Source organism: Panthera pardus, unplaced genomic scaffold, assembly GCF_024362965.1.
Source record: "Panthera pardus isolate Hobbes unplaced genomic scaffold, ASM2436296v1 HiC_scaffold_11, whole genome shotgun sequence".
NCBI lineage: Eukaryota > Metazoa > Chordata > Mammalia > Carnivora > Felidae > Panthera > Panthera pardus.
This window is the reverse complement of record NW_026526666.1, coordinates 106,223,159-106,247,501: the sequence shown is the minus strand read 5'-3', so window position 1 is coordinate 106,247,501 and position 24,343 is coordinate 106,223,159. Positions and strand designations below refer to the sequence as shown.

Genomic DNA, 24,343 nt, shown 5'->3' with positions numbered 1-24,343 from the left:
GAGGGCTGAGAGCTCTTTATTGCTGTCACCAGAGGTTTTACAGAGGACAGTGGGGGGCGGGTGGGGGACCCTGTCTGGCCCTCACGTGCCCAGGAGCAGGCCGGAGAAGCTGGAGCCACTCTGGATCGTGAGGGCTGTCCCAGAGCCGTTGTCCACAAAGATGGAGGCGTACTGTCCAGCCTGCAGACACCCCACAGTGGATGTCACCACCCACGACACCCGCCTGCCCGGGGGAGCGCATGGAGGGATGAAGCTCAAGCCCCAGCACACAGCACCCACCCCAGGGGTCATCCGGCCGATGCTCCGGGCCTCGGATCCCCCACCCCCGGTGCAGCCCCCGCCCCCCCGGCCTCACCTGCACCCACCCCAGGGGTCATCCGGCCGATGCTCCGGGCCTCGGATCCCCCACCCCCGGTGCAGCCCCCCCCCCCCCCCCCGGCCTCACCTGCACCCACCTCAGGGGTCATCTGGCCGATGCTCCGGGCCTCGGATCCTCCCCACCCCCGGTGCAGCCCCCCCCCCCCCCCCCGGCCTCACCTGCACCCACCCCAGGGGTCATCTGGCCGATGCTCCGGGCCTCGGATCCCCGCCCCCCCGGTGCAGCCCCCCCCCCCCCCCCCCCGGCCTCACCTGCACCCACCCCAGGGGTCATCTGGCCGATGCTCCGGGCCTCGGATCCCCCCCCCCCCGAGTGCAGCCCCCCCCCCCCCGGCCTCACCTGCACCCACCCCAGGGGTCATCCGGCCGATGCTCCGGGCCTCGGATCCCCCCCCCCCCCCCGTGCAGCCCCCTGGCCTCACCTGCAAGTGCAGCAGACCCTGGACTTGCATGGTGAAGACTCTGCCTCGGCTCTCCAGGCCCGAGATGGCCTCCAGGGACCTGGACAGGGCGCGCAGGACAGGGGTGAGGGCACAGCTGACTGCAGGGCCAGGACCCCACCCCCATACACAGCGCGGTCGACACTGGGGCACCACCCCCCGCGACCGCCCAGCATTCAGGGCGCCCCCTAGGAAGGCCCACTCACATGTGTCGATGACACAGGGACTCGATGCAGACGAGCGCCCGCACTGTGTCCCGAGCCCGCAGCCGTGGCCTGCCCTGCGGCTCCCTGTGGTCTGTGGAGACAGGGCCTGGCCTGCAACAGCCCTCAGGGAGGACGGAGCAGAGAGGGGCAGGGGGCTGGGACTGGGGGCCTTCAGGACGCACTGCCAGATGTAGGCCCAGGAGCGGCTGAGGGCTGGGGGAGGGTGGCCCTGAGTGAGACCCCCAGGGAGGTGGGGTTGTAGCAAAGGACCCAGGTCTGGGGGCCGGCCCCACTCACCCACGTGCAGGCTGGCAGAAAACTGGAAGATGGCGGTCACTGGGGCTGTGAACCGGCCCGAGGCCAGGCTCAAGCCGGACCCCCGCAGGAAGGCGCCCTGGGCAGTGGGCTGGAGGGATAGCAGGTGAACAGCCAGCTGCAGCGCCTGGGCCCTCATCTTGCACATCCAGCCTGGGGGAGGCGCCTGTGACCAACAGCCGCCACCCCAAGCAGGCCCCAGGTGGGCAAGGTGGGGGGTGACCTACGTGTCTATGCCCCTCTGGGCCCCTGGGCACAGGCTCCAGGCCCCAAGGGATGGATGAACCCTCAAGAGCCCCCACCTGGAAAGGTATCCCTGCCTCCCGGCCACCTTGGATCCCACCCAGTCATGGCACACGAGACCTGCTAACCCTGACCTAGGTCACCTCCCCCTGCATGTTATGTGCTGGGTGGCTGTCCCAGGCTGGCTGTGAGCACCGCCCCCCCAGTGGTGGGGAGCCCACCCAGCACCACGCACCCCGCTGGCCCGTGCTGGTACATGAGGAAGGCCTACGGCAGATGCCCCAAGAGGACCAGGGCCCCCCCGAGCCCCTGAGCCCACTCACAGCCTGGAAGCCACGCAGCTCCAGCAGTGTCCTCTCGTCCACCACTGTAGGGCCCTTCAGTCCACAGTGGAAGGCCTCAGCCACCAGCCACCTGCCTGTCCCTTCAGGCAGCAAGGGGCTCAGCAGCCCCAAGAACCGGCGCTCGGTGGCCTCTGCGGGGAAAAGGGTGAGGCAGCACCTCGGGGTCAGTGTGGGGTCACCCCCGGGGCCCCAGGCGGGAAGAGTCAGGGACAGGGGCCTCACCTTTCAGCATCTCCTGAAACTCTCGCAACAGGGCCTCCTGGTTGACTGCTGCACCGGGGGGGCCGGGGGGCCCAGGGGGCCCAGGAGGCCCTGGGGGGCCAGAGAGGCCTCGCTGCGGGGAGGCAGGAGCAAAGTGAGGGTCCTAGTTGGAGCCACAGCCACCCCTGCCCTGGGTTCAGGCCCCGGGGCTCACCGACTTCTTGTCCCGGCCCCGGCACCGTCTCTTCGAGGCCCCATCATCTGGCCGCCGGACAAAGTTCAGCCATGTCATGTGGGCATCTGAGAACTCAGGCCCCAAGGCCTCAGGCGGCTGCAGGGCCAGGGAACAGGGCTAGTGAGCTGGCCACCGGGCCCTAATGAGTCCTGCCCTACTGCCCCCAGCGGACATCGGGGAACCTCAGGACCCAGGCCACCTTGGGCAGGACTCAGGGTACACACAAGAAAAGTGGCAACGGGGCACCGCGGGCCACCCCTGGGGACCCAGACCAAGATGAGACACAGGACAAGGGCTCGGGGCCTGATATCCAGGCACCGTGGTCTGGGTTCTGTATTAGAGCGACCGTGTCCCCTCCCACTGGACCCTGTTCCCAAGCAGATGGGCACACCTGTGTATACACAAGACCAGCCCCACAAGTCCCAACAGAGGCCTGGCCCTGGCTGAGGCGGGCAGCAGTGAAGAGCAGCGAGTTCTCTGTGGGGCTTCTCGAGAGTCCCAGAACCATGCGAAACCAGGGGGAGGACAGGCACAGGCCTTGCTTTGTGTTGGACATGAGTGCGTGAGCTGGTGGCCTTGGCCCCCCAGCCGGCCCTGCTGTTCAGGCTCTGACCCAGGCCACAGCTGGCCAGTCCACCTCACTGTTGGAGCGAGGTTTGGGAGAGAGCCACCACCATGGGGCTCGCAGAGTCCTGGCCGCTCTCTTCAGGCTGACCCAGGCAGGGCAAGCTGAGCAGTCCTGACCCGGGGTCCAGGCCGGCAGTCAGCCCTCAGTCCCTAGCATAGCAAGAGCCAGGCGCCCGGGGCAGGTGCCGCCTCCTGACCTGGGAAAGCCAGGGCCTCCTCTCCATAGACCAGGCCAAGTCTCTATCCTGGGGGGGATGGGAAGGGCAGGTAGGGTAGGGCACCTCCCACCCCTGGTCTGGGCCCCACCCAGAGAAGAGAAGGACACCAAGAACTTCAGAATGTCCAGGAGCGCCTGGGGGGCTCAGTCGGTTGAGCGTCCGACTTCGGCTCAGGTCATGATCTCGCGGTTCGTGAATTCAAGCCCCGCGTCGGGCTCTGTGCTGACAGCTCGGAGCCTGGAGCCTGCTTCGGATGCTGTGTCTCCCTCTCTCTGTCCCTCCCCCACTCATGCTCTGTCTCTGTCTCTCAAAAATAAATAAACATTAAAAAGATTAAAAAAAAAAAAAACAAAAAAAACTTTGGAATGTCCTGTGGAATGTCCTGGTTCCTCGCATATCTGGCATCTGCCCGGTCCCCTGGCTGCCACCCACCCTGGCCACGCTTGAGGGACCCAGGAGCCCTGAGAGACCGGTACATCAGTGGCGTCTAGGGGCCAAGGGCTGCAGGAGCAGGGGACAAGTGGAAGATGAGCTCATCCCTAGCAAGAAGAGCAGGAGCTCCAGTGTCTGGGGAGGGCTGTCCGGGGCACGTGTCCCATGGCAGCCCCCCAACCCACGGAGACCACTCCTGGAATAGAGATTTTCCTGTTTGTCCCCAGGCCGACTCGTGCCAGGCAGGGCAGGGAACGACCACTAAGCACCTTCCCCTGGGTGACTGGCCGGAATCAGCCCCAGAAGCTGCGGGTAGCCCACTCTTCTCCGGCTCGGCCTGCCCGTCTGGCAAACGGGGCCCCGGGCTCCAACGGGCCGCGTGGGCTGAGAGCAGCCTGGCTGGCCGCCGCAGAGACGCCCTTGGGAGGCTGGAGGCCAGGATCAAAGGCGTGAGGGCTGGGGGGTGGGGGACCTGTCCCAGCAACGGCCTCTCCCTTCCCAGTCCCGCGGCCCCCAGGTGGGCAGCTGCACAAAGCCACCAGGCCTGCTGGAGTCAGCTCCGAGACCCCCTCTGGAGATACAAGGAGCAGGAAAGGTGGAGGACCAGCGCTGAGGTGGGTGCGGGGAACTTTTGTCTCAGAGAGGACCCAGGGCCAGACTGGGGCCAGAGGGACTGCAATAACCAGGAACACAGCCTGTGCCAGAGGCCGGAGAGGGTGCTGGCCACGCAGTGAGCGATCAGGGTAAGGACCTCCAGGAAGCACAGGGTCCAGGCTAGCCTGGGCCTCTCCAGCCACTCAAGTTGTGGGGGACCTGGATTCCCAACGAGGAGTCTAGAACTCCTCCCCACCCACTCCTGAATTAGCAGTTACACCAAACGGCAGCACGTGGAACCTAGGGCTTCAAAGGGTTCACTGTAACCCCTCTGGGAAGTCCCTCTCCTCCCCCGCCCCTTCCCCTGGGCCAGGGGGGCCCCATGGATGCCCCAATAGCAGCTGCTGCAAATCGTGCCCAAAGTCCCACTTCGTGGGGACAGGATGGGGAGGCCTGCAGAGCCGGGGCCCCCCTGAAGTCTACAAATGGCGTGCACACCCGCACCCACGTGCAACCGGCCCGCATGTACCTTGGGGGAGCCTGGCAGCCCCTCGCTGTTGGACGCGGTGGCGGTGGGGTGCTCGGTGCGCTGGCCGGGCTGCCGTGGCCTCTTGGGCTCCCGCCGCGCCCCGATGCCCCCGAGGAGCACAAGCTGCAGCCAGAGGAGGGCTGCGGCAGCCCGGGCCCAGTGCATGGCGGCCAGCCCGCAGCTCCGGACCTCGGTGATGGCTCAGCGCTGCGGGTGGGGACAGCCCGGTGTGCTCATGGGGGCAGCAGCACAGCCGCACTCAGGGCCCCGGTGCGGGGACACGGCCCCAGGAGGCGCCTGGCTGCTGCCGGTGCATGTGCACACAGGGTGAGCTGGAGCAGCGGCGGGGCGGGCACGACGACGGCAGACTCGCTCCTGCTCCCTCAGGCTGGGGCCGGCGCCCGCCTCCCCTCACGCGCGGCGCCCCGGCCGCCCGCGCCGCCGCCAAATAAACCCTCCCCTCCTCCCCGAAGCTCCAAGGGGGAGGGCTCACACTCGGCTGGTCCGCCGGCGCCGCGCCGAGGGCTCCCAGGCCAGCCCGGGGGCGTGGACGGGGCGTTAGCAGGGGCCGCGCCTCCCACAGGCGCTCTGAGCCTTTGGAAACAGCCCCCACCCTTCCCCCCCCCCCCCCCAGGGCCAACTCACCCTGGAAACTGTTAACACGAATTCACCCCACCTGCCTCCCAGCTCAGCTCCTGACACCGCACATCCAGCCCCTTCAGGGTGGTGGCCCAGGATAGGGGAGCCCTCCATCAGGACCGACAGCCCCAACTGCCCTTCCTACGTATGACCCACCTCGCTCGGGCCCCCCAAGCCCTCTACACAGCAACCCCTACCCCAAGGTCCCGGCGATGCCCCGAAGCCTGGCTCGGATCCCACTCCTGAGAAAGGCGGGACCCAGGAAGCAGGACAGCTGACCCACGAGGCTCCCAGCCTTGTCCCGGCAGTGGGCGCTGGCCCTCCACTAGCGGGGAGCCTGACTAGTGCGGGGAGGGACTGACCGACCTCAGAGCAAAGGCACGGTGGGTGGCCCCGGCCGCCCCAACGTCCTTCTGCCCCCTCCTCTTCTTGGGGCACGAGGCCAACCCTTACTGCCTGAGGGGCTGCCCTCACCCAAACAGGCCTCTGTGCTTCTGATGGTCCTGAGCCAGCAGGGGAAAGGGAGCGGAGTCCCCAGGCCTTTGCACCCCAACCTGGAGGTCAGCACAAGCGTGAGCCCCTGGGTGGCCGTGTGGCGCCAGAGGAGCCGGTTCCCTCCACAGCTGTCCGCCCAAGGAGAGGGAGCTCGGGATCTCCCCTCAGCTGGACCTGAGCAACAGTGGGCAGGTCCCCGGGGAGAGCTGGGACCCATCCCGAACCACCTCCAGGGTGCACGCCGCGGGCAACGGGTCCGCCAGGGCCAGCGCAAGCCAACAAGCCGCACAGACTCACTCGCCGCGTGGTGAGGGCCTGCGTGGGGACCGAGGCTAGGACGGGTCAGAGCCATGGCTATAGCCCCCGCAGGAGCTGCTGCTTGCAGTCCGGCCTAGAGGAAGGTGGGGCACACCGGTCCTGGTGGAGGAGTCCTCCAGGCACCCCTCAACTTCCCGATGTCTGCCAGGAATGCCGAGGCGCCGAGACAAGCCTGGTGGGGAAGGTGTGAGGAGTGTCCGCCCAGGGTCATTCGTCCCCTCTGCTGGCTCGGGCAGAGATGGTCGCTCACCTCCAGGGACAACAGAGGCCAGCTCTGGTGAACCCTGAGCTCACGACTGGGAGCCTCAGGTCTCTCGGGTGTCCAGCTGGTGAGCTCCCAACGCCCGGGTCCTGAGGGGGGCGCCGCACTGCAGAAGATCCCCTCGTGCCCTGCCCCGTGGAACCCCAGATGTGCCCTGCACCCAACACCGGGTCAGGGAAGGTAGCCAAGAAGACTCCTCCCGAGCTGCCAGACCCCCCTTTGCAGGCTGGGTACCTGTGCTCCCATCAACCGCATCCTGACAGTTTGATCCTTCGAGGCTCAAAAGTGCGTCACTGGAGTGCCATCGGCAATGCGCCGTCTCTGGCTGCCGTGTGGACACTGCCAGCTGCACCAGCCTCCGGCACGGTCCTCCTAAAGGCAGGCCAACAGCAGAGGGCCTCTGAAGCAGGATGGGGGAGCCACATGGCAACGGGCCTCAGACAGGTCCAACCATGCCTGAACCATGAGCTCTGCTCCCATCCCTAGGCACCTTGAGAACAAGCAGGAAGCAGGAGCCACTTCCTCGGCCCACTGGTCCAGCAGTCTCAGCCAAGTCATGCTCTGCATGAGGTCACTGCCCCCTTAGACTTGGGTCCAGTGTCAGGGAACCAGCTCTCTGCTTTCAGTGCCCCCTCTCCCACATCCCATGGGTCCTCCCAGGGCCCAGCGCCCCCAGTGAGCACGGGAGCTGCCGGGAACCACCACAGGGACCCCGCTCTCCAGCGTCCACGCCTCACTGCCGCAGACATCAACTGCCTGCACAGGGGAGGCTCAGGCCAGCTGCCACACAGCCACAGCCCACATGCTGGGTGCCGTCCCTACAACGGGCTGCCTGAAGTCATGCCCTTGGCACCAGGAGGGCCGCTCCAGCCTCAGCCCAGACCTGTCGGCTGCCTGGGAAGTTTCTTGGGGGAGAAATAAATGTCGGGTATGCCCTTCTCTGGGACCACAGGGCACACCTCCGGGACTGTTTCACTGGCGTCCATACAGGACCAGTTTTTTGGGGGGGCTTCTCCCCCTGGATCCAGAGACTTCACAGCACGGCTTACACTCAGGGGTTCAGCCGGGCCAGCTGGGGAAGCACACGTCCAATGGGTGGCCTAAGGGGGTCCAACTGCCCTCCACCGGGGACCCCACACAAGAACGAGGGGCCGGCGATTCCTCCGAGAGGGAGCAACACGTGTAGCCCCACAGGACAAGTTCATCTTTGTTTCTTAATTTTTATTTATTTTAAGCAACCTCTACACCCAAAGTGGGACTCAAACTCACAACCCCGAGATTAAGAGTCGCACGTTCTTCCGACTGAGCCAGCCAGGTGCCCAAGTGCATCTTTTATCTCGGGTCGCTTCAGACAGCACACCGCCTTGGACCCTTGGTGAAGGCTCTGTACTGCACGGATCTACCTCTACTACTGACAAAGGGTTTTTGATAGTTGAGATTTCACATACAGCAAAGAAATAACCCGCGTCGAGTAAAATGTTTGCTAAGCCATCTACCTCCTCAAAAACCTCAGGAAACACTAAGTGTTTGATCAGATGCCCACCTCCACAGACGCACCCTTGAGCCAGGTGTGGACAGAGGGCAAGGCCCGGCATCCAGCACAGCAGAGCCTCGCCACTGCCCAGCGCCGCCCACACAGGGACCCAGGCCCAGCAGCATTGCCACCAGGGCCCGCGGTTATTCCTGGGGCACCACCGAGCTGCAGATACGGCAGCTCCAGCCCCCCCACCCCTCACAGGCCCAACCGCTGGCCTGCCCACGGGCTAGCGGCTAGCCTGGCACCGGGCTAGTTGCATTTCCGCCAACAGAGACTCAAACGGCACAAAATTTAGGAACAAAGATATAATGAAAGATTTTTTTTCACACGAGTGGGTTAAATACACACAAGTGGTAAATTATAGGGCAATTTTAAATAAACTGATCAAAACCCAAAGTCGAAGATGTACAAGTGCGTGGCTGCACCTGAAGCCCCCTGTGGCCTCTGGAGTGAAATCACAGCACCTCAGCCCATGACTCACAGACACAGTGCTTCCAAATAACGTGCAAGGGAAACGATCAAGCAGGCGCTTAACGGAAGACATCAGCGACCCAGGGAGCCTGCTTAACCCCACCAGCCCCGCCCGCAACTCAGGCCAGTCCTCCCGGGGCAGCCTTCACCTCCTCTGGATGCCCAGTTGCGTGTGGTCTTCTAGGCGAAGAGCCCACACTGGACAGGGAGCAGCTGTGAAAAGGAACACAGGAGCCTGTCTTCAGGGTACACCCAAGATCTGGGCCAAGTGTGAGGGGAGCCTGTCAGGTGCAGAACTCCATGGGGCTGCTGGGGTCAGAGGAAATGTCCTGTGGGTACCAAAGGTCACCCCTGCAGTAGCCAGGAACCTGGAGGTGGCAGTGGGGAGCCCAGCCTGGCATAGGTGTGGAGGAAAGGGGGGGGGGGGGGGTGGTAAAGTGAAAGCAGCCTTCGGGACCGCAGAGACCGCAGAGGACAGGGTGGCTCTTTGAACAAAGGACGCCACCTTGTGGTCAGACATCAAGCGGATGTGGAATTTCAACTTCAGCAAAACAAGAACCCACTTTCCCAGGAAGGATTGCTTCTTTCCAAGAGAATGCAAACACGTTTCAAACGCTGAGGCCAAACCCCCACGTCTCCTGGACCCCCGTCCGTGGCCGTCCTTGGCCAGCCCCTGGGCCCCCTGGCCAGGCCCCTGGGCCCTCTGGCCAGGCACAGCTGTGGGAACTGCTCCTGCCTGGTGAGCCAGGGCTCCACTGGACCAAGAATTGCACGCAGAGTATTTGCTAATCGAGTTTTTGTATTTTTAAGTGACCAAATCTAGTAAAATGAAAAACAGGTTTACTAAAACAGGTCCGAAAGACGATACAGGAGATTAAGCTATAAAACCAAAGCATGAGGTCCCTCCTCGACACCCAAGCTCCACGGTTCCCAACAGACCCCAGGGCGAGGACAGGGAGCTGAGAATCTTGCACCTCCTCTAAATCCAAATTACACGCTTTGGTTTTTGTTTTCCTTTTAAAGGTTTTTAAAAAGCTAACCCCAGAAGTCAGGCAGGTCCACCCTGCGCCTGGCGGCACGTCCAGCCAGCCCATGGCGAGCTCGGGAGCGGTGCCCTCGGTTCGACCACCTCTGCCGGCTGTGGCGCGGGGCTCACTCCTGCGCTATGCTTCTCAGCACGTACTTGACCGTGTAGGCGAAGGCCGCAAACCCAACTATAACAAACAAGTTCGCCAGGGCGCCGCCCAGGAGTCCGTGGTGCCGGTTGGCCTGCTGGAGGCCCGCGAGGTGCGGCCCGGCCCCCGGCGCGTGCCCGTTGAGGAGCTGAAGCCCATTCTGACCGTGGTGTGTTTCCCCGTCTGGAACCACATCTGGTAAGGGGAGAGCCTGGGGTCGGCTACTGAGTTCATCTTGAGCTTTCTGTTTTTGTTTTATTTCCTAAGATAAAAACAGAAAGGAACAAGGCTTGGTCTAAATAAACTGCTTCCTTTAGGACAAGGGAGGGTCCTAAGATCCACCACAAAGATCCTGCCTGGGAGGCCAGTGGTCACCGGCCCGACACTCACCCTCGGAAGCGGGAGGCGCTCTTAACTCTGTTTAACAGACGAGGGGACCCAGGGACTCGTCAAAAACACCAAGCCTGCGCCTCTCAGGGCCTAGACTGAGCAGGTCCAAGCGACACAGAATCACTGTGGCCTCGACCTGGGTGCAGCCTACCCTGCTCCAGAGCGAAGATGAGGGTACATGGCAGCCCCTCTTGGCAGGCCCTTCCCCACAGCCCAGCAGCCCACCCGAGGAGCCCTGCGCCCTGAGGAGGGGGGCAGGGCTGCAACTGCCAGTCAGCACCTACAGGTGCGTGTGAGAACAGGTGCCCTGCGTGCTGTGTGTGTGCAGCAAAGGGACGCACAGCAGCACAGTTCTCTCTCTGGAAGAATCAAATCTGGAAGTGCTCCTGGCGAGGGCATCGCCAAACGGACCGCCAGCATCTGTGCCTTACCTCCACGACTTCAGGGAATAATTCACAGAAGACTTTTCTTTTAAATTAAACACTAAACTCTGTGCAGCCAGCTGTCTTTTCTAGGAAGAAACAGAAGGGAAATATCAGCCTGAAGATTAATTTCAACTCTTTCAAATTCTACACACATCTTATCCTCAAAAGCTGTCGTCTTCGTGTTGCTGAAAGCACTCGATAAACTTGCCGTTCACCACAAACTAATTCAGCCTCATCAAGGCTTATTCGTCTCTCACTATCGGCAATTAACGACACGAAACTTAGTTCCCACTTAGACAATAAGAAAATCAAGACCGGTCGACAAGGACCAGACACCGTGCTGTCCCTGGAGGGAAGCCCGGCCTGCTCTTCCCACTGCCGAGGACATGAGCGGGAGCCCCCCGACATGCGAACCGTGCGCTCTCCACCCCTCACCGTGAAGTCCGACGTCTCTATACTGCCCAGGGTGGGGCCCTTCTCCACCATGAAGCTAAGGAGCCCAGTCAGGATGGTGGAGACGGACCAGGCCGGGTTCCACGTGTCTGGGTGGAAATCCGTGATGGAAAGACACAGCCTGCAAGACAGGGACCCACTCAACAGAGCACACACACTCGCCATGACCACATTCACACTTGAGAAGCACGGCAGAAATGCCTTACCTTGTATTGCACTTAAATCTTCCATTGGGTGTTATCATATAAATACTAGGAGGTTAAAAGGAAATTCTCTGGGAAAAACTAGTTTTCCGTGGTAATAGCCACCTATAGCAAAACAGAGAAAGAGCCTTGTCACGGTCTACAGTGCACCCCTGTGGGGGCAGCCCCAGGCACCAAGCTCCGCTCCAGCCCTCAGGCTGGTGCCACGACCCTCAGTCTCCCACTCTGCCCCCACCCTGCCAGCGCCGCCCCCCTCATCCCGGGCCCAGCGGCTGACCACCCCTGGGACACGAGCGTCTTGCTGGCAGTCTCACTGGGGGCTCACGACCACAAATCAAGAGTGGCCCTTGCCCCACATGCACAGCCCTGCTCACCCTTCCGGGCCCCCCGTCACTGAGAACAGAGCCTCAGAGGAAAAGCCGTACCCAGCTCCTCACTGGGTCCTCTCGCCCACCCCTGAGCAGGTCGGCTGAGGTCACCCCTATTCCAGACCCCTCTCCGCACTCCCGGTCTCTCCTTCTCACCGAATGACACCCTGCAGCAACCAACTGCCATCGTGTGATTCTCCCATCTTAGAAAAACAAAAACCAGGGGCGCCTGGGTGGCTCAGCCGGTTAAGCATCTGACTGCGGCCCAGGTCACGGTATCACAGTTCGTGGGCCTGAGCCCTGCATCGGGCTCTGTGCTGACAATGTGGAGCCTGCGTGGGATTCTCCGTCTCCCCTGTCCCTGCCTCTCCCCAACTCGTGCTGGGTCTTTGTCTCTCACAAATGAATGTTAAAAAACAACAACAACAACAACACACCTGACCCCACCTCGCTCCCCCTCCTGCCAGCTACTCACCCTCCTTTACGTAAAACCCCTCGAGAGCTACATCCAGGTCCACCCTGCCGAGGCTCCTGCCCCGCCGCGGTCCCCCAAATCCGACCCGGAGGTCAGCAGAGCCCGCCCCCTGCCTCCTTGGGCGTCACCCCGCCTTGGCTCCCCACTCCCGTCCCACTGCCCCGAGCACTGGCCGCCGGCTCCTCTGGCGCCCTCCCTGACCGCTCACACTTCTGGGTCCTCAGGCTCACGTGACACGGGGACATCTCCAACTGGCACCTGCACCTGGCCCTCTGGGGCTCCTCCCCCCACTGCTGACCCACGGGCCGACCATCCGGGCGACACTGCCCGGACAGGTCCGAGACACGATACCCATTTCCCTCGAACAGCAACTCCACCCTCTTAGCCGCTCACACCAAACTCTGGGAGGCCCCGCTGCCCCCCTGCCCCCGCCGCCGCCATCACCTCCCGCGTCCTCCACCAGCAAGCCCTGTTGGCCACGCCTCCAAACTGATCCAAACCGCTCACTCGGGATGACCTCGCGGGCCTCAAGGCTCTCGCCCCTGCCCACGCAGCTCACGGTCCCGCGGGCTACCTCACCTCACACCCTTCTCTCGGGGCTGCACCTGGGAGCCTACCGGAAACGCAAAGCCCCGGGCCCACTGCAGGCAGGCGACCCGGGACGTGACTTGACCGGACACCCAGTGATGTGTGTGCACGTGCGTGCTCGCGCAGCGAGGCCTCAGGAGTGCCGCCCTGTCCTCCACCCGGGCCCCCTGCCGTCCCAGCACCCGGGTGGGGCCCCACCTCAAGGACCGGGACGCACCACACACGTCTGCTCTCACGCCACTCGGGTCGGGCCTCCCCACGTCTCGTCCGGGTCGTGGCGCCCCGGCCGCCTCACGTGAGTGCCGTCTCCCACTCCAAGCTCTGCCAGGACTGGAGGGATGACGTGAGCGAGCGTCCCCCGTGAGGCCGACTCAACAGCCAGACGGGCCCCCGAGCGAGAAACTAGCACTATGAACGACACTCAAGGCACCGTCGGCCGAAATCGCTGACAAAAGCCCGACTGGAAAATAAGCAAGAGATACAAACGGGTGCTTTTCTCAAGAGGAAGCAGGCTCGGCCGACGTGCGCTTGGAGCTGGCCGCTCAGGAAACGGCCCCGCCCGCAGCTCAGCGGAGGGCAGGTGGGCAGCGGGAAGCGGCCCGCGTCATGCGGCGAGCGCGTGAAGGTCAACACCCACACTGCCCGGCAGCCCCGCCTCCTGCGTCCTGCGTCCTGCGTCCACCCGAGAGACGCAGGTGCCAGCCGGCCAACGCCGGCTCACCCTCCGAGGGGAGGGCTCGCCCCGCAGGAGCCGCGCAAACCGGGGAAGCAACCTCAAGGCGGGCGGCGCGCGCCGGACCGCAGACGCACGCAACCCCCCCCCCCCCCCCCCCCCCCCCCCCGGCCAGACGTGCGGCGTCAAGCGTACGAGACGAACTCCGGGAGGGTCTGTGGGGGAGGCTCATCCTGAGAGGTAAGGAGGCAAAGCAGGGGACGTGGGAGGGCGGAGCCTCACCCAGGGGTCAAGCCCTTGGGGAGCGCAGAGAAGAAGCGCACGCACCCCCCACGCCAGCAGCTCCCACATCCTTCATTCCGAGCGTCCACAGGCGGACGAGCGACGGGCACAGCCCTGACCGAGCCCCGGGGGGCGGAAACCCCAGAGAGCACGGTGGCCCTGGAGAGAGGCCAGGGAGGACCGCGCCCGGGAAGGGACGGTGTTGTACACGCACCTCCTCCACTGAACCGCTTCTGCAACTCCGTTGCAACAACAACAAAAGAGCCGTGGGCCACCGCGGTGCCAAGCAGCTCCTGGGTTCTCTGTTCCGCTGACCCGCATTTCCCTCCACACTCGGCTCACCGAAGCTCAGGCATCTCAAAGCCAGGCAGACTGACTCCTCCCACTCTGTCCTTGTTTCAACTGCTCTGGGTCCTCTGTCTTTCCGTGTACGTTTTACAATAAAAATCTCAGAATAAATTTGTGTACGTCTACAAAAAGCTGTGCCAGGACTTTGACAGGATCGGGTAAAATCCACAGATCGATTCAGGGAGAACCTTCAGCAACGCCTGTACCAGCGGGAAGCCGCTTCTGAACCGTCAGGATCGGTGTGCCTGGAATCGGCCAGGAGTAGCGTGGGCGCAGAGCCCAGAGCAAGGACAGGGTCGGTGGTCAACCAATGCTGAGCCGAACGGACATGGCCAGGGTGCAGAGCCATGAGAGACTGAGAAGGAGGGCTCGGAACATCCAGAAGCCAGAGAAGGAGCAAGTGTGGAGGAAGGAGCCCACACCAGCAAAGTCCACAGAACCCCAGACACCGAGGCCGGAGAGCCATCCCTCGGGTTGACAATTCAGGGGGCCCCTCATCGACCCTGAGGAGAATGGTCAGCAGAAGGCAGGGCTACAGAGTGCAGAGTGCGGCCCTGAGCGCAAGAGAGGATGGGCAGCAGGGGAAGAGACAGGAGCAGGTGCTGAGGGGCAAGAGGGAGGCAGGCAGTGGAGGGAGAGAAGGCTAAGGAGGGAGAGAGAAAGAAGAAAGAAGGGGAAGGAGGAACAGCAGGAAAAGCTGGTCTCTGAGGAGACAGCCTGAAGGCCATGACCAGCAGGGAGATACACAGGGCAGGACCACACATAAAGAAGCCCTGGTGACAGGGTTGGGTCTGGGGGTTGGGGGTGGGAGGGGGGGGGGGGGTCTCCTGCGGTCCCAAGCCCGGCAGCCTCCACTCGGGGCCTGCCCTTTCCTCCCCCTGCCGCCTCCACCCCTGTCCAGGTTCACTTCCAGCAGCAACAGGCCTGGTTACAAAATCACTAAATGTTCACAATTTTTTGGAAAAATATTAAAACTATTAAAAAAAAAACTTAAAATCCCACTTGTGAGAAAGAAAACATGCTCATTCCTAGTTTGTTAGAAACACACATGTATTTAACAAGTATTTTTTTTTTTTAATGTTTATTCTTTTTGAGAGAAGGAAAGATGGAGTGCAAGTGGGGAAAGGGCAGAGAGAGAGGGAGACACAGAATCCGAAGCAGCTCCAGGCTCTGAGTTGTCAGCACAGAGCCCGACGCGGGGCTCGAACTCACGGACCGTGAGGTCATGACCCGAGCCGAAGTTGGACACTTAACCGACTGGTGAGGTCATGACCCGAGCCGAAGTTGGACACTTAACCGACTGAGCCACCCAGGAGCCTCCTTAACAAGCATTTTAATTATGACCTGTCCAGGCTGCCCTGAAGCCCATCTGCTGCTGCTTTTCTAGGAACCCCACCACAAGCCCATCAAGCCCACACCCCGCTGCTGGACACTCGGCGCGGCCCCCCAGTGTGACACTATTAACACACCCACCCTACAGAAAGGCTTCTGCACCTGTTTCCCCAGGACACGTCTTCCCAGAACAGAGACTCCTGTGTCAAAGGAGAGTCCTCATAAGGCTGGTGACACACGTGCCAAACCACCTTCGAGAGAGCCAGCGCAGTTCCACTATTAACCACCCACCCACACCCACAGCTCTCCCCTCATGGTCCAGAGCAGTGGGTCTCGAATGTGCCTTCTCCAGCAGCCGGACTCTTTTCCAGTGAAATCTTACGCAAAACCCCCATGTGGAGGCAGATGCCACTCAAAGTGAGGAGAGCTGAAGGTACAGCCCGGCCACAGCTCTGCCCTGGGCTTGCCCCACCACGGCTCATCCCCCGACCTGGCCTGAACCCTGAGGCTGGTGCCAGGCTCCCTGTAGGCCCCCGACCGCCTGACTGAAAAATCCCAGGTCTACTTTGTAAATGACACCAGAGGACACTGGGCAGCACCACCAGGTCAGCCCCGGCAGAACGAGGAGAGCAGAGGTGCCCGGCTGTGCCAGGGCAGACCCTGCACCCTCCCGTGAGCCTCGGGGCCCCATCCACACGAAGGGGCTACCACGTGGCTCAGAGGGCTCGGCAGAGCGAGTGCTCGATAACCACGGCTTTCTTTCCCGACAACATTCGTGCGGGTCTGAACACAGCAGGAGAAAACGGCTGCACTGCACGGCTTACCAGGTCTGTCTTCCGGCTCCGGCCCCCACTCACGTCAGAGGCTGGGTAACCTCTGAGACTCACGGAAAGCCCCTGAAGACTAAACCGCTTTAGGATCTGAAGTAACGAGGACGGACTCCAAGCAAGTGCAATGTTACTAACGGACATGCAGACCAGAGCGTGAGTCACAGACACGAAGTGCCGGACGGGAGAGGTCTGTTCAGGAGACAAAAAGGTCTCTTGTTCCCCTCGCTCGGATTGAAGACTCACTTACCTTCATAAGGAGTCATCTCTGGGCCTCGGACCACATAGTGCCTGAGGGAGAGAAGAAAAGGAGCTGGCTTTAGGACGGCAAGCACTCCGAGTTCTGAGTCCCTCCGCGGCCGGGGTGTGGGGTCCAGCCGAAACCAGACGTGCGAACATCCCAGGTGAACTTGCGCTGCGGTCTACACGCTCCTAACGGGGTCTTAGGAACCGTGTCTTTCACGTCCTCCACAAAATACTTTCGTGCCTGCAACACCTAAGAAACTAACACTCTCTAACCATGAAAGTCCACGAACAAATTTTCAAATGCTAATTTCACACACATTCTTGAGCTGCACTTAGAAACTTGCACTTCTCAGTGTGCCCAAATATCACGAAGTAGGCCAAGCAGGGAACAGCTGGTGACACGAGGTGGCTCTGTGTCCCCCAGTGTTGATGTTCTAGAAGAAGCAGACGTGGGACCTCAGAGCAGCTGGCCTCACGCAGGAGAACAGGGATAGCCTGTAACTGTCACTGAAGTCCTCACACAGAGCCCAAGCCCAGGTGGACCCACGTGCTTCAGACCACGAGCGGCGGCACTCACAGATTCCACTGTCCCGTGCAAATAAGGAGCTTCGGCCGCATGTCAAGAGGTGCGTGGACTTAAGCATTTTCAAATAGAAGAGAAAAGCACAAAAGAGAACGTAGAGCCAATCAGACACAGCTGTTAGCACGTCACTAAGCATCCCTTCGGAAACCCCTCTTCCCACAAATGCCACTTGAACGTCGTGGATGAAACACATGCCAGCTGGTATGTTTTACTCCGCAAACACTGCCATCCTGTGTTGGTGGACCAGGAACAAGCCTCAGAGCTTAAGTACGTGACACACCCAGGAACGTGGCCTTAATTTGTCACTGCTCCCAATTCCGGGGTCCAGTTTGGGAACACTGGGTAGGGGCAGCGAGCAAGAGCAGAGAGCCCAGCAGCCTGAGTGGCCAAGCAGCACGGCACTCGGGGGACACCCCCAGCAGGTGACAGAGCCCAGCCAGCAGGCCGGACACGACCGTCCCCAGCCAGTCTGGGAACTGGATTCCAGAGTGGGGAGAGGGGCTCGCCACCCTGATGCAACATAAACTGTTTATGCCAACGATACAACATGGATCGTGCTAGAAGGAAGCCAGCCTCCCTGCTGGGGGTCTGGAGCACTGGGAGGTGCCGGGCAGAGGCACACGACCTGCTCCAACTGGCAATCTTGCGTCCTGGGTCTCCGATAGGCTTCCCTGGGGGACAGCACCTCATGTGTGTGGTCACAGCAGGGCTGGGGGGGCTCGTGTCGGTCTCCTATGGACTCCGACTCCAGCGCACCGTCTGTCCCTTTGCTAATTTTGCTGGTTTTCCATGGAAACAAATCTCAGCGATCGATCCTCCTTGTGAATGACTGAACCTGGAGATCTGAACTCACAGGCAGAGAGAGGCTCCCCAAACAACGAGGACGACCCTGCGACTGCTGTGGGAGCTGTCCCTCCATCTGCCAATTCAGGGGGCCGGGGAAGCTCTGTTGTAACCCCAAAGCCTCAGTCCCGCGCGAGCCCTTTTCACCCTGAAAACCCTCCCTCACCTGCCAGAGCGGCCCCTCCTCCCCAAGCTGAGGAAGGTAGATCCAGAACCCGTGAACACCTGTCCAAACACCTGTCCAATCTAAAGAACAGCTTTTAACTCAGTTAAATTCCTTTTCTCTGGACAAAATACCCTTCACACAGAAAATGCTTACTATCTCAACCCTACACTTTACTTCCCACAGAACCGATAAATCTGGTAAGGGCAGCATTTCTGTAGAAGCACGTAACCTCCTAAGGCCACACCTGAGCACGGCCTGAAAGTCACTATGAAGCGAGTGTGCGTGAGGCTCAGAGCCTGTTACGCCGGCCAGGGCTACCAAGCACTTGCCCCAGCCAGCGCCAGGAACCCAAGCATCAGGGCCCCTGACCCTCTGTCACAAACTCTCTAAGACAGGACAGGCCACTCTACAGCACCAAGACGCAAAGAGCAAAAGGAGAGTCTAGAAATGCAACTTCTCCACCAACAGCCGTGAGACCTATGCCGTGCCCCGAAGCCTCCCCTATGGATCCCACAGACCCACCCGAGAGGCGCTCCCCAGCGTGCTCTCTCCAGACCCAGGGGACAGAGGTCAAGGAAGACCCCGTGGTGGCCCCAGCCGCCGCCCATCAGGAAGACAACCAGGCCTCATCCGTAGGCCTCAGCCTGCCCGCATCTGAAAGCGGTACAGACAGATGCACCCTTCCCAATGCCACGACAGGACAGGAGCACCAGGGCCTCCCCATCAAGCGAGCAGAGAACCCAGGTGACAAGTCGGCGTGGGGTGAATGGTCAACGTGGAGCCTTACCATTCAAGGATATTGGAAGGGAGGGGCTCAGCACAGATGTAAGGCACCGGGTCCTTCTTAATGCGAAGATAGTCCTGTTTCAGCCTCTGGGTCGCTGTCGTCGGAGCTCTTTTATTGCTGCTGCTGCTCATCTAGGGAAAGCAAACGTCTGTTTCCAAAGAACGAGAGACACGCCCTGCCTCCTCAGCCACAGACAGCTTCAACAGTCCCACGAGGTTAAGCCCAGCCACCCAGAAGCCAGGCCTGCGGGCTGTCCTGACTTGCCGCCCGCCCCCTACACCAGCAGGACTCGACGAGTCTCCTTGGGGGTCTGCCCCCCACAACCTTCGTTTATGTGACACCAGGTCAAAGATAAAAAACGAAACAAAACCAAAGCCCCGCTTCCGTCCTCAAAGAAACTACCCGGGAGAAAGCCCTCGAATTTAAAGGGTCCTAAGGACCGGTGTGCTGAGGCCAGCATGGCCTGGTGCTCCTGCGCTCTGTGCTAATGAAATGTTTACACCACAGAAATCAGGATGCACCCCAAACCAGCCCCCAACAAAAGCCTGTTGTTAAACATTTTCCAACATATCTACTACTGCTCAAAAGTCGATGGGAGGACGGGGGACCTGGGTGGCTCAGTCGGTTAAGCATCTGACCCTAGATTCGTCTCAGGTCATGATCCCACAGTGTGAGCCCCACTTAGGATTCTCTCTCTCTGTGTGCCCCTCCCCCACCTGCATGAGTGCTGTCTCACAAAATTACTTTAAAAAAAAGTAACTAAAAAACAAAATGGATGGGAGGACTGGAGAAAGATGGGGGGCCCTGAAAGTCTGACATTCACACTGGGAAGAGGCAAAAGGAGCACCCTCCTGATCAGAGCTAAGGACACGGGTAGAGGCTTCAGACAGCATCACGGGTCCAGGGAAGGGCACTGGGCCACTGTGTAAGGAGCCACAGCACAGTAAATGGTGGCTGACAAGGCTGACCAGGGAGGCAAGGCCACGCAGCCAATAGCACTGCAGAAAGTTTTTAGGTCCAAGTCTTAAGAGAGACCAGCTTTTCTGTTGGATCACTTGGGACAGGTTAGCAGAGCTTGAAGGGGACAGCATGAGACAGATGAGATGGCACGGGAGGGACCGGACAGCACTGAAGGCTGAGGACCAGGAGTGAGGTCGCAGCCATCATTCAAGAGAAGAAACGGCCTGGCTCAGGGGGTGGGGGGGGGGGGGGGGTGGAGCCCGGGACACCTCAGTGATGCTCGGAGGCAGAGGGGAGTGATGGTGAGAGAGAAGACAGAGCTCCCCACCCTCACAGGCATTGGAGCAGCTCAGCCTGATGTGCTCTGCATGCAGAAGTTTCCCCTAAGACAGCAAGGCAAAAAAGTTCTGCTGCTAAAAATAAAGTGTGAAAGCTGCCAGTCTAAAACATGATAGAGACAAAGGACACATGGGGGTATGCGGGAATGGGAAGGGACAGCAGCTTCCAGGCTAGAGTGGTGGCAGATCGAAGCCATGCCTGTCCTGCTCTCCTCCACGCCACTGACCGCTGCCACTCAGCCATCTCAGGCCATCTTGCCAGCACACTGGACATCAGCGGCCAGGATCTCGACCCTGACCTCCAGCCTGCACAAACCTGAAGTCACCCTCCGCCCCCCATCATCTCCACCTCAGGGCCTTTGCTTGCTCATTTCCCTGGCAACAGCCACAGCTCCTTCCGATCCGTCAGGTCAGAGGTCTCTGGACTCCCGCCCCTTTGCTGGCTCGATTCCCCTCAGAGCACTAAGCCCACTGCACTACAGCCGGGGCTTGGTGTGCTTCCCACACCCCAGGGCCTGCAGAGCGGTCCTCCTGCACACGTCACTGCCCACCCCTCCCTCCTGTTCCCACTCCACTCACCCTAATGCAGGGTCGTACTACCTCTCCCATCAAGCACCACCAGACTCGCCACTGGCCCCCCCCAGCTTCCAGTCTCCCCTTTTCGGTCCACCCCGTACACTTAAATCAGATTAACTTTCTCCACCCACAGTTCTGATCATAGCATTTCAAGATCTCCCCACAGCCAAACAGACTGAACTGCAACACCTCCCCCTTCCTGCCAAGCCCCCGACAAAGAAGCCCAACGAGCCCTCCTAGTGTCTGACTCCCAACCCCCTCCTCACCCTAACCCTACGGCTGTCTCTCAGCCTGGTCTCCACTGGCAGAAAACCCACCTGTGCCCTTCCTGGCCTAGCTCAAAAGCTAAGTCCCTCAAGAGCCTCCCTCATTTCCCTAGTCAAATGCCCCCACAGGCCTCCCTGCGACCCCCGCTCCACACCACACAGGTGCCTCCCAGGCGCCAGCAGGAGCAGGAGCAGGAGCAGGAGCAGGAGCAGGAGCAGGCTGCAGACAGCCTGGGAAGGGAGTGCTCTCCCCGCGCAGCACTGCCCCCAAGCTCCTGGCCAAGCCAAAGGGGCCAGGTGGCTCACCTCACCGGAAGCAGAACCGCCACACTGGACTTGTTGGGTGTCTTTTACATGTTCACCCTATGGCTCAGTGGGTTGAGCGTCCGACTTCCACTCAGGTCAGGATCTCGCAGTTTGTGAGTTTGAGCCCCGTGTCGGGCTCTGTGCTGCCAGCTCAGAGCCTGGAGCCTGTTTCAGATTCTGTGTCTCCCTCTCTGTGCCCCTTCCCCGCTCATGCTCTGTCTCTGTCTCTCAAAAACGAATAAACATTAAAAAAAATTTTTAAATGTTCACCCTAAAATTAACACTCTGTAATACGCAAAAAATTCCCTGGGCAATTCAAATACCACCGTGTTTGTGCGTAATTATGTGGCAAGGCTGGGTGCTTAATGAATCTTACAGGACGGACACACAAAATAAATAGATCCTGCCTGGTCAGTCACAAACTTTTCGCTCATTCTTGCTCTCAAAGGTATCAACTTTTTTTTTAAATTCATTTATTGTTGAGAGAAAGAGAAAGCACAAGTGCAGGAGGGGCAGAGAGAGGTGGAGAGAGAGAGAGTATCCCCAGCAGGCCCCACACTGTCAGCGCAGAGCCCGATGCGGGGCTTGAACCCACAAACTGAAAGCTCATGACCTGAGCCAAAGTCGGGCGCTTAACCACCCAGATGCCCCTCAAAAGCATACTCTTTAAAGTCACATTTATGATTCAACGACTCAGTTCAGGACAAAGAAAAAGCTCCCTGAGGACCCCTCCTTCGCCTCACTCAGTGCCCTCAGGGGCCCCTCTGGTCTACGGCACCTGCACAGACCCGTGAAGCAGGTCTCAGGTTCCCTGCAAATCCCCACAGATGGGGAACACGAAAAGCGTTATGCTGAAAGAAAAAGGGTGCAGCATGAAAACAAATGTCAGGAGCAAAGTGTCAGCACACGGGAGGTAAGGGCGCGCTGCCTGAACCAACGCCCGGCAGGCCGCGAGTCCCGCCAGCCTCACACGGACACACCTGTCATCTGCCCAGCACCCAAACACCCTGCTCCTCTCTTCTCCGCACCTCTCTCCCACTCTGAGTAAGCGTAATTCAGGTGACAAAGTGGCATGAGACTTTGGCCCGACCGACCAGAAGGGCACGTGACACTCCCAAGCCCGAGCCTTTCACGGAAGTCTCTCCTTTCTCCACCAGGATTGCTTCGCAGGCTGGACAGGGGCCCAGGGCCGGTGGAGACAGTCCCACTACCCCTCAGGCACCTGCCACACAGGTCAACACTTCAGAAAACAGCAGACTGCTGACTGCAAGCCCGAGGCACCATGCCTGAAGTCTACACAGCAAGTGTTCCAATGACGCTCCTTTCTACTAAAGCCGGACTACACCAAGTCTCACTGACCTGGAACGAACACAGTACCCACCTGGCCCATCGCTGCGCTGTGTTCTTACGCACTTAGCAGCTCTACTCCCACTAGGCTTTACCCCTCTTTGGCTGTTCCATGCCTGGGCCCAGAAAGCGGCTGGGAACCGGACTTGAATTAAATACAGACCAGCTAGGTGGCATCCAGTGAAAAAGGAGCTACAAGTTCACGTCTCTCGAAGCTGAGAGGGTGCAGGTGACCGGCAGAGGTGGAAAGTGGGCCGGCACAGACGAGGAACTGGCCCAGGGCCCAACGTGAGCGCTAGTCGGCAAGGCCCACGGTGGAGCCAGGCGACTGGAGCTTCCCAGTCTTACGGCCTGGATTTTCTCTCAGCTACTACCCCAAGAGGCATAACCCTAAGGACACTCATTCCTGCTGGAATTTACGAAACAGTTTGGGTACTGATTACGGGTGAAGCGGCGGGCTCGATGGCAGCCACCCCAACACCAATTCCCGGGATACATTTACAAACCAAGATCTATGCCGGCTAGTCCCGGAGGTGCCCGCAAGCGTGCCACTAACAGGAGGGCCTTCCGTGGGAGCCCCAGCCGCGAGGCCAACCAAATCCCCAAGCTGGCCGCAGGACCACCCCGGCCCGGAGCCCCGGGCGCCCCGCCGTAACCGACCTCAGGTTCCGCGCACGGAAGCTCCAGGCCCGGGCCCCTCGAACGGCAGATCGAACGGCGACAAGCCTCGCGGCGGCCCCGTACGCTCCGCGCGGGCCGGTTCCAGCGGGGCGGACGCGCGGCCGAAGCCCCGGTTCAGGCCCGCGCCGCTCGCTCACCTCTCCCCGTCGCCGCGCGTGGGCCGCCGCCGCGCTCAGGCTCGCCGTGGTCGAGACCGGAGCAGGGAAGGAAGAGCGTGGCCCGCGCCGGAGAGCCTCACCGCGCCGGGAGCGAGCCCACCGCACCGCTGCAGCGCCTCCGCCACCGCCACCGCCGCCGCCTAAGCTTGCAAGATGGCCGTTCACGGGGCGGGCGGGGGAACTGTGCTCACCCCCCACTTCCGATTCCGGTGCGCCGGGCCCCGGGGTGGCCGCTCTAGCCGGCCGGGCGGACGTCGCCTGCGTCTCGCTGCCGCCTCGCGCCCCGCAACAGAGAGAGCGTCGGCGCGTGCGCACTAGCGGGCAGCTCCTTGGGGCGGGGGCCGCGGGACGGTGGGCGCATGCGCTTCGGCGGGCAGCTCCGGGCGGTCGGGCCTCCGGTGTCTCCGCTGATCTGGTCAGGCCGCCAAGGCCCTCCTGGGCATCTTTCCGCTACAGCGTTGTCGGAGGGCGGCCCCAGGGGTTGTCAGCGGCCGCAGGGGTCCCGGATCCCCTCACTCTGCACACTACCTCCCCATGAACCCTGGCCGAGAGCGGGGCGCGCCTGTCCCAGGAAGACAGACAAGCTCCGTCAAAGGGTGTCTCCGGAGGTGCCGGCGTGAACTCCTCCTTGAGTTCACTGGGACCCCGACCCTCCCACCATGCTACCCTCCACGGGACGGGAGCAATCCGGCCTGGGGAGCGCCGTCCTTGTGCCCACTTAACAGGAGAGAGCTGGAGGCGCTAGAATCCTCCGGCCCCGTCAGTAACTGAACCTGCCCAGGGCCCCTGAGAGTCACGTCCTGAATCTCCTTGTCTGGCCACCAGTGAGGCATGGGGATGGGGAGCACTGCCAGAACCTGGGCCAGGTGGGGTCTGCCATGGGCAAGCCTGTCCAGCCCCTGCCTATGGGGAGAGCTGGCCTCATAAAAATAGTTTCACTGTTTCCCCAACTGAATTTTCCACCCAGCCCATGAATGGGGTCATTATGCAACAGTGGACACTGCACTGAGGCTTGCTTTCTGCTCCCATAGTCCCCTCCCTGGCCCTGGGGGAGGGGGAGGCA

At 61.1% G+C, this 24,343-nt stretch overlaps 2 protein-coding genes across 5 annotated transcripts; both read right to left on the bottom strand.

Annotated features, from left to right (window-relative positions):
- C1QTNF12 (C1q and TNF related 12) lies at positions 1-5,277 on the bottom strand. Of its 4 annotated transcripts, none has more exons than XM_019461028.2 (8): positions 4,763-5,277; positions 2,342-2,458; positions 2,149-2,260; positions 1,906-2,057; positions 1,322-1,505; positions 1,025-1,115; positions 801-879; positions 1-223 (listed from the first exon to the last, which is right to left on the bottom strand). In XM_019461028.2, exons 1-8 carry the CDS (start codon positions 4,925-4,927, stop codon positions 38-40), a joined length of 1,086 nt encoding a protein of 361 aa, XP_019316573.2. In that variant the 5' UTR covers positions 4,928-5,277; the 3' UTR covers positions 1-37. The 4 variants fall into 4 exon arrangements, with proteins under 4 accessions (XP_019316573.2, XP_019316575.2, XP_053755095.1 ...); XM_019461030.2 differs by having other exon boundaries at positions 1-180; positions 4,763-5,271; XM_053899120.1 differs by having other exon boundaries at positions 1,322-1,430; positions 4,763-5,265.
- Positions 5,278-8,303: 3,026 nt separating this feature from the next.
- UBE2J2 (ubiquitin conjugating enzyme E2 J2) lies at positions 8,304-23,462 on the bottom strand. The gene is given in 9 exon segments (XM_019461040.2): positions 8,304-9,921; positions 10,481-10,518; positions 10,521-10,560; positions 10,910-11,048; positions 11,134-11,188; positions 11,191-11,235; positions 16,274-16,314; positions 18,649-18,779; positions 23,260-23,462. Coding segments are annotated over 8 exon segments (774 nt in total). The 5' UTR covers positions 23,260-23,462; the 3' UTR covers positions 8,304-9,636.
- Between the last annotated feature and the right edge of the window lie 881 nt (positions 23,463-24,343).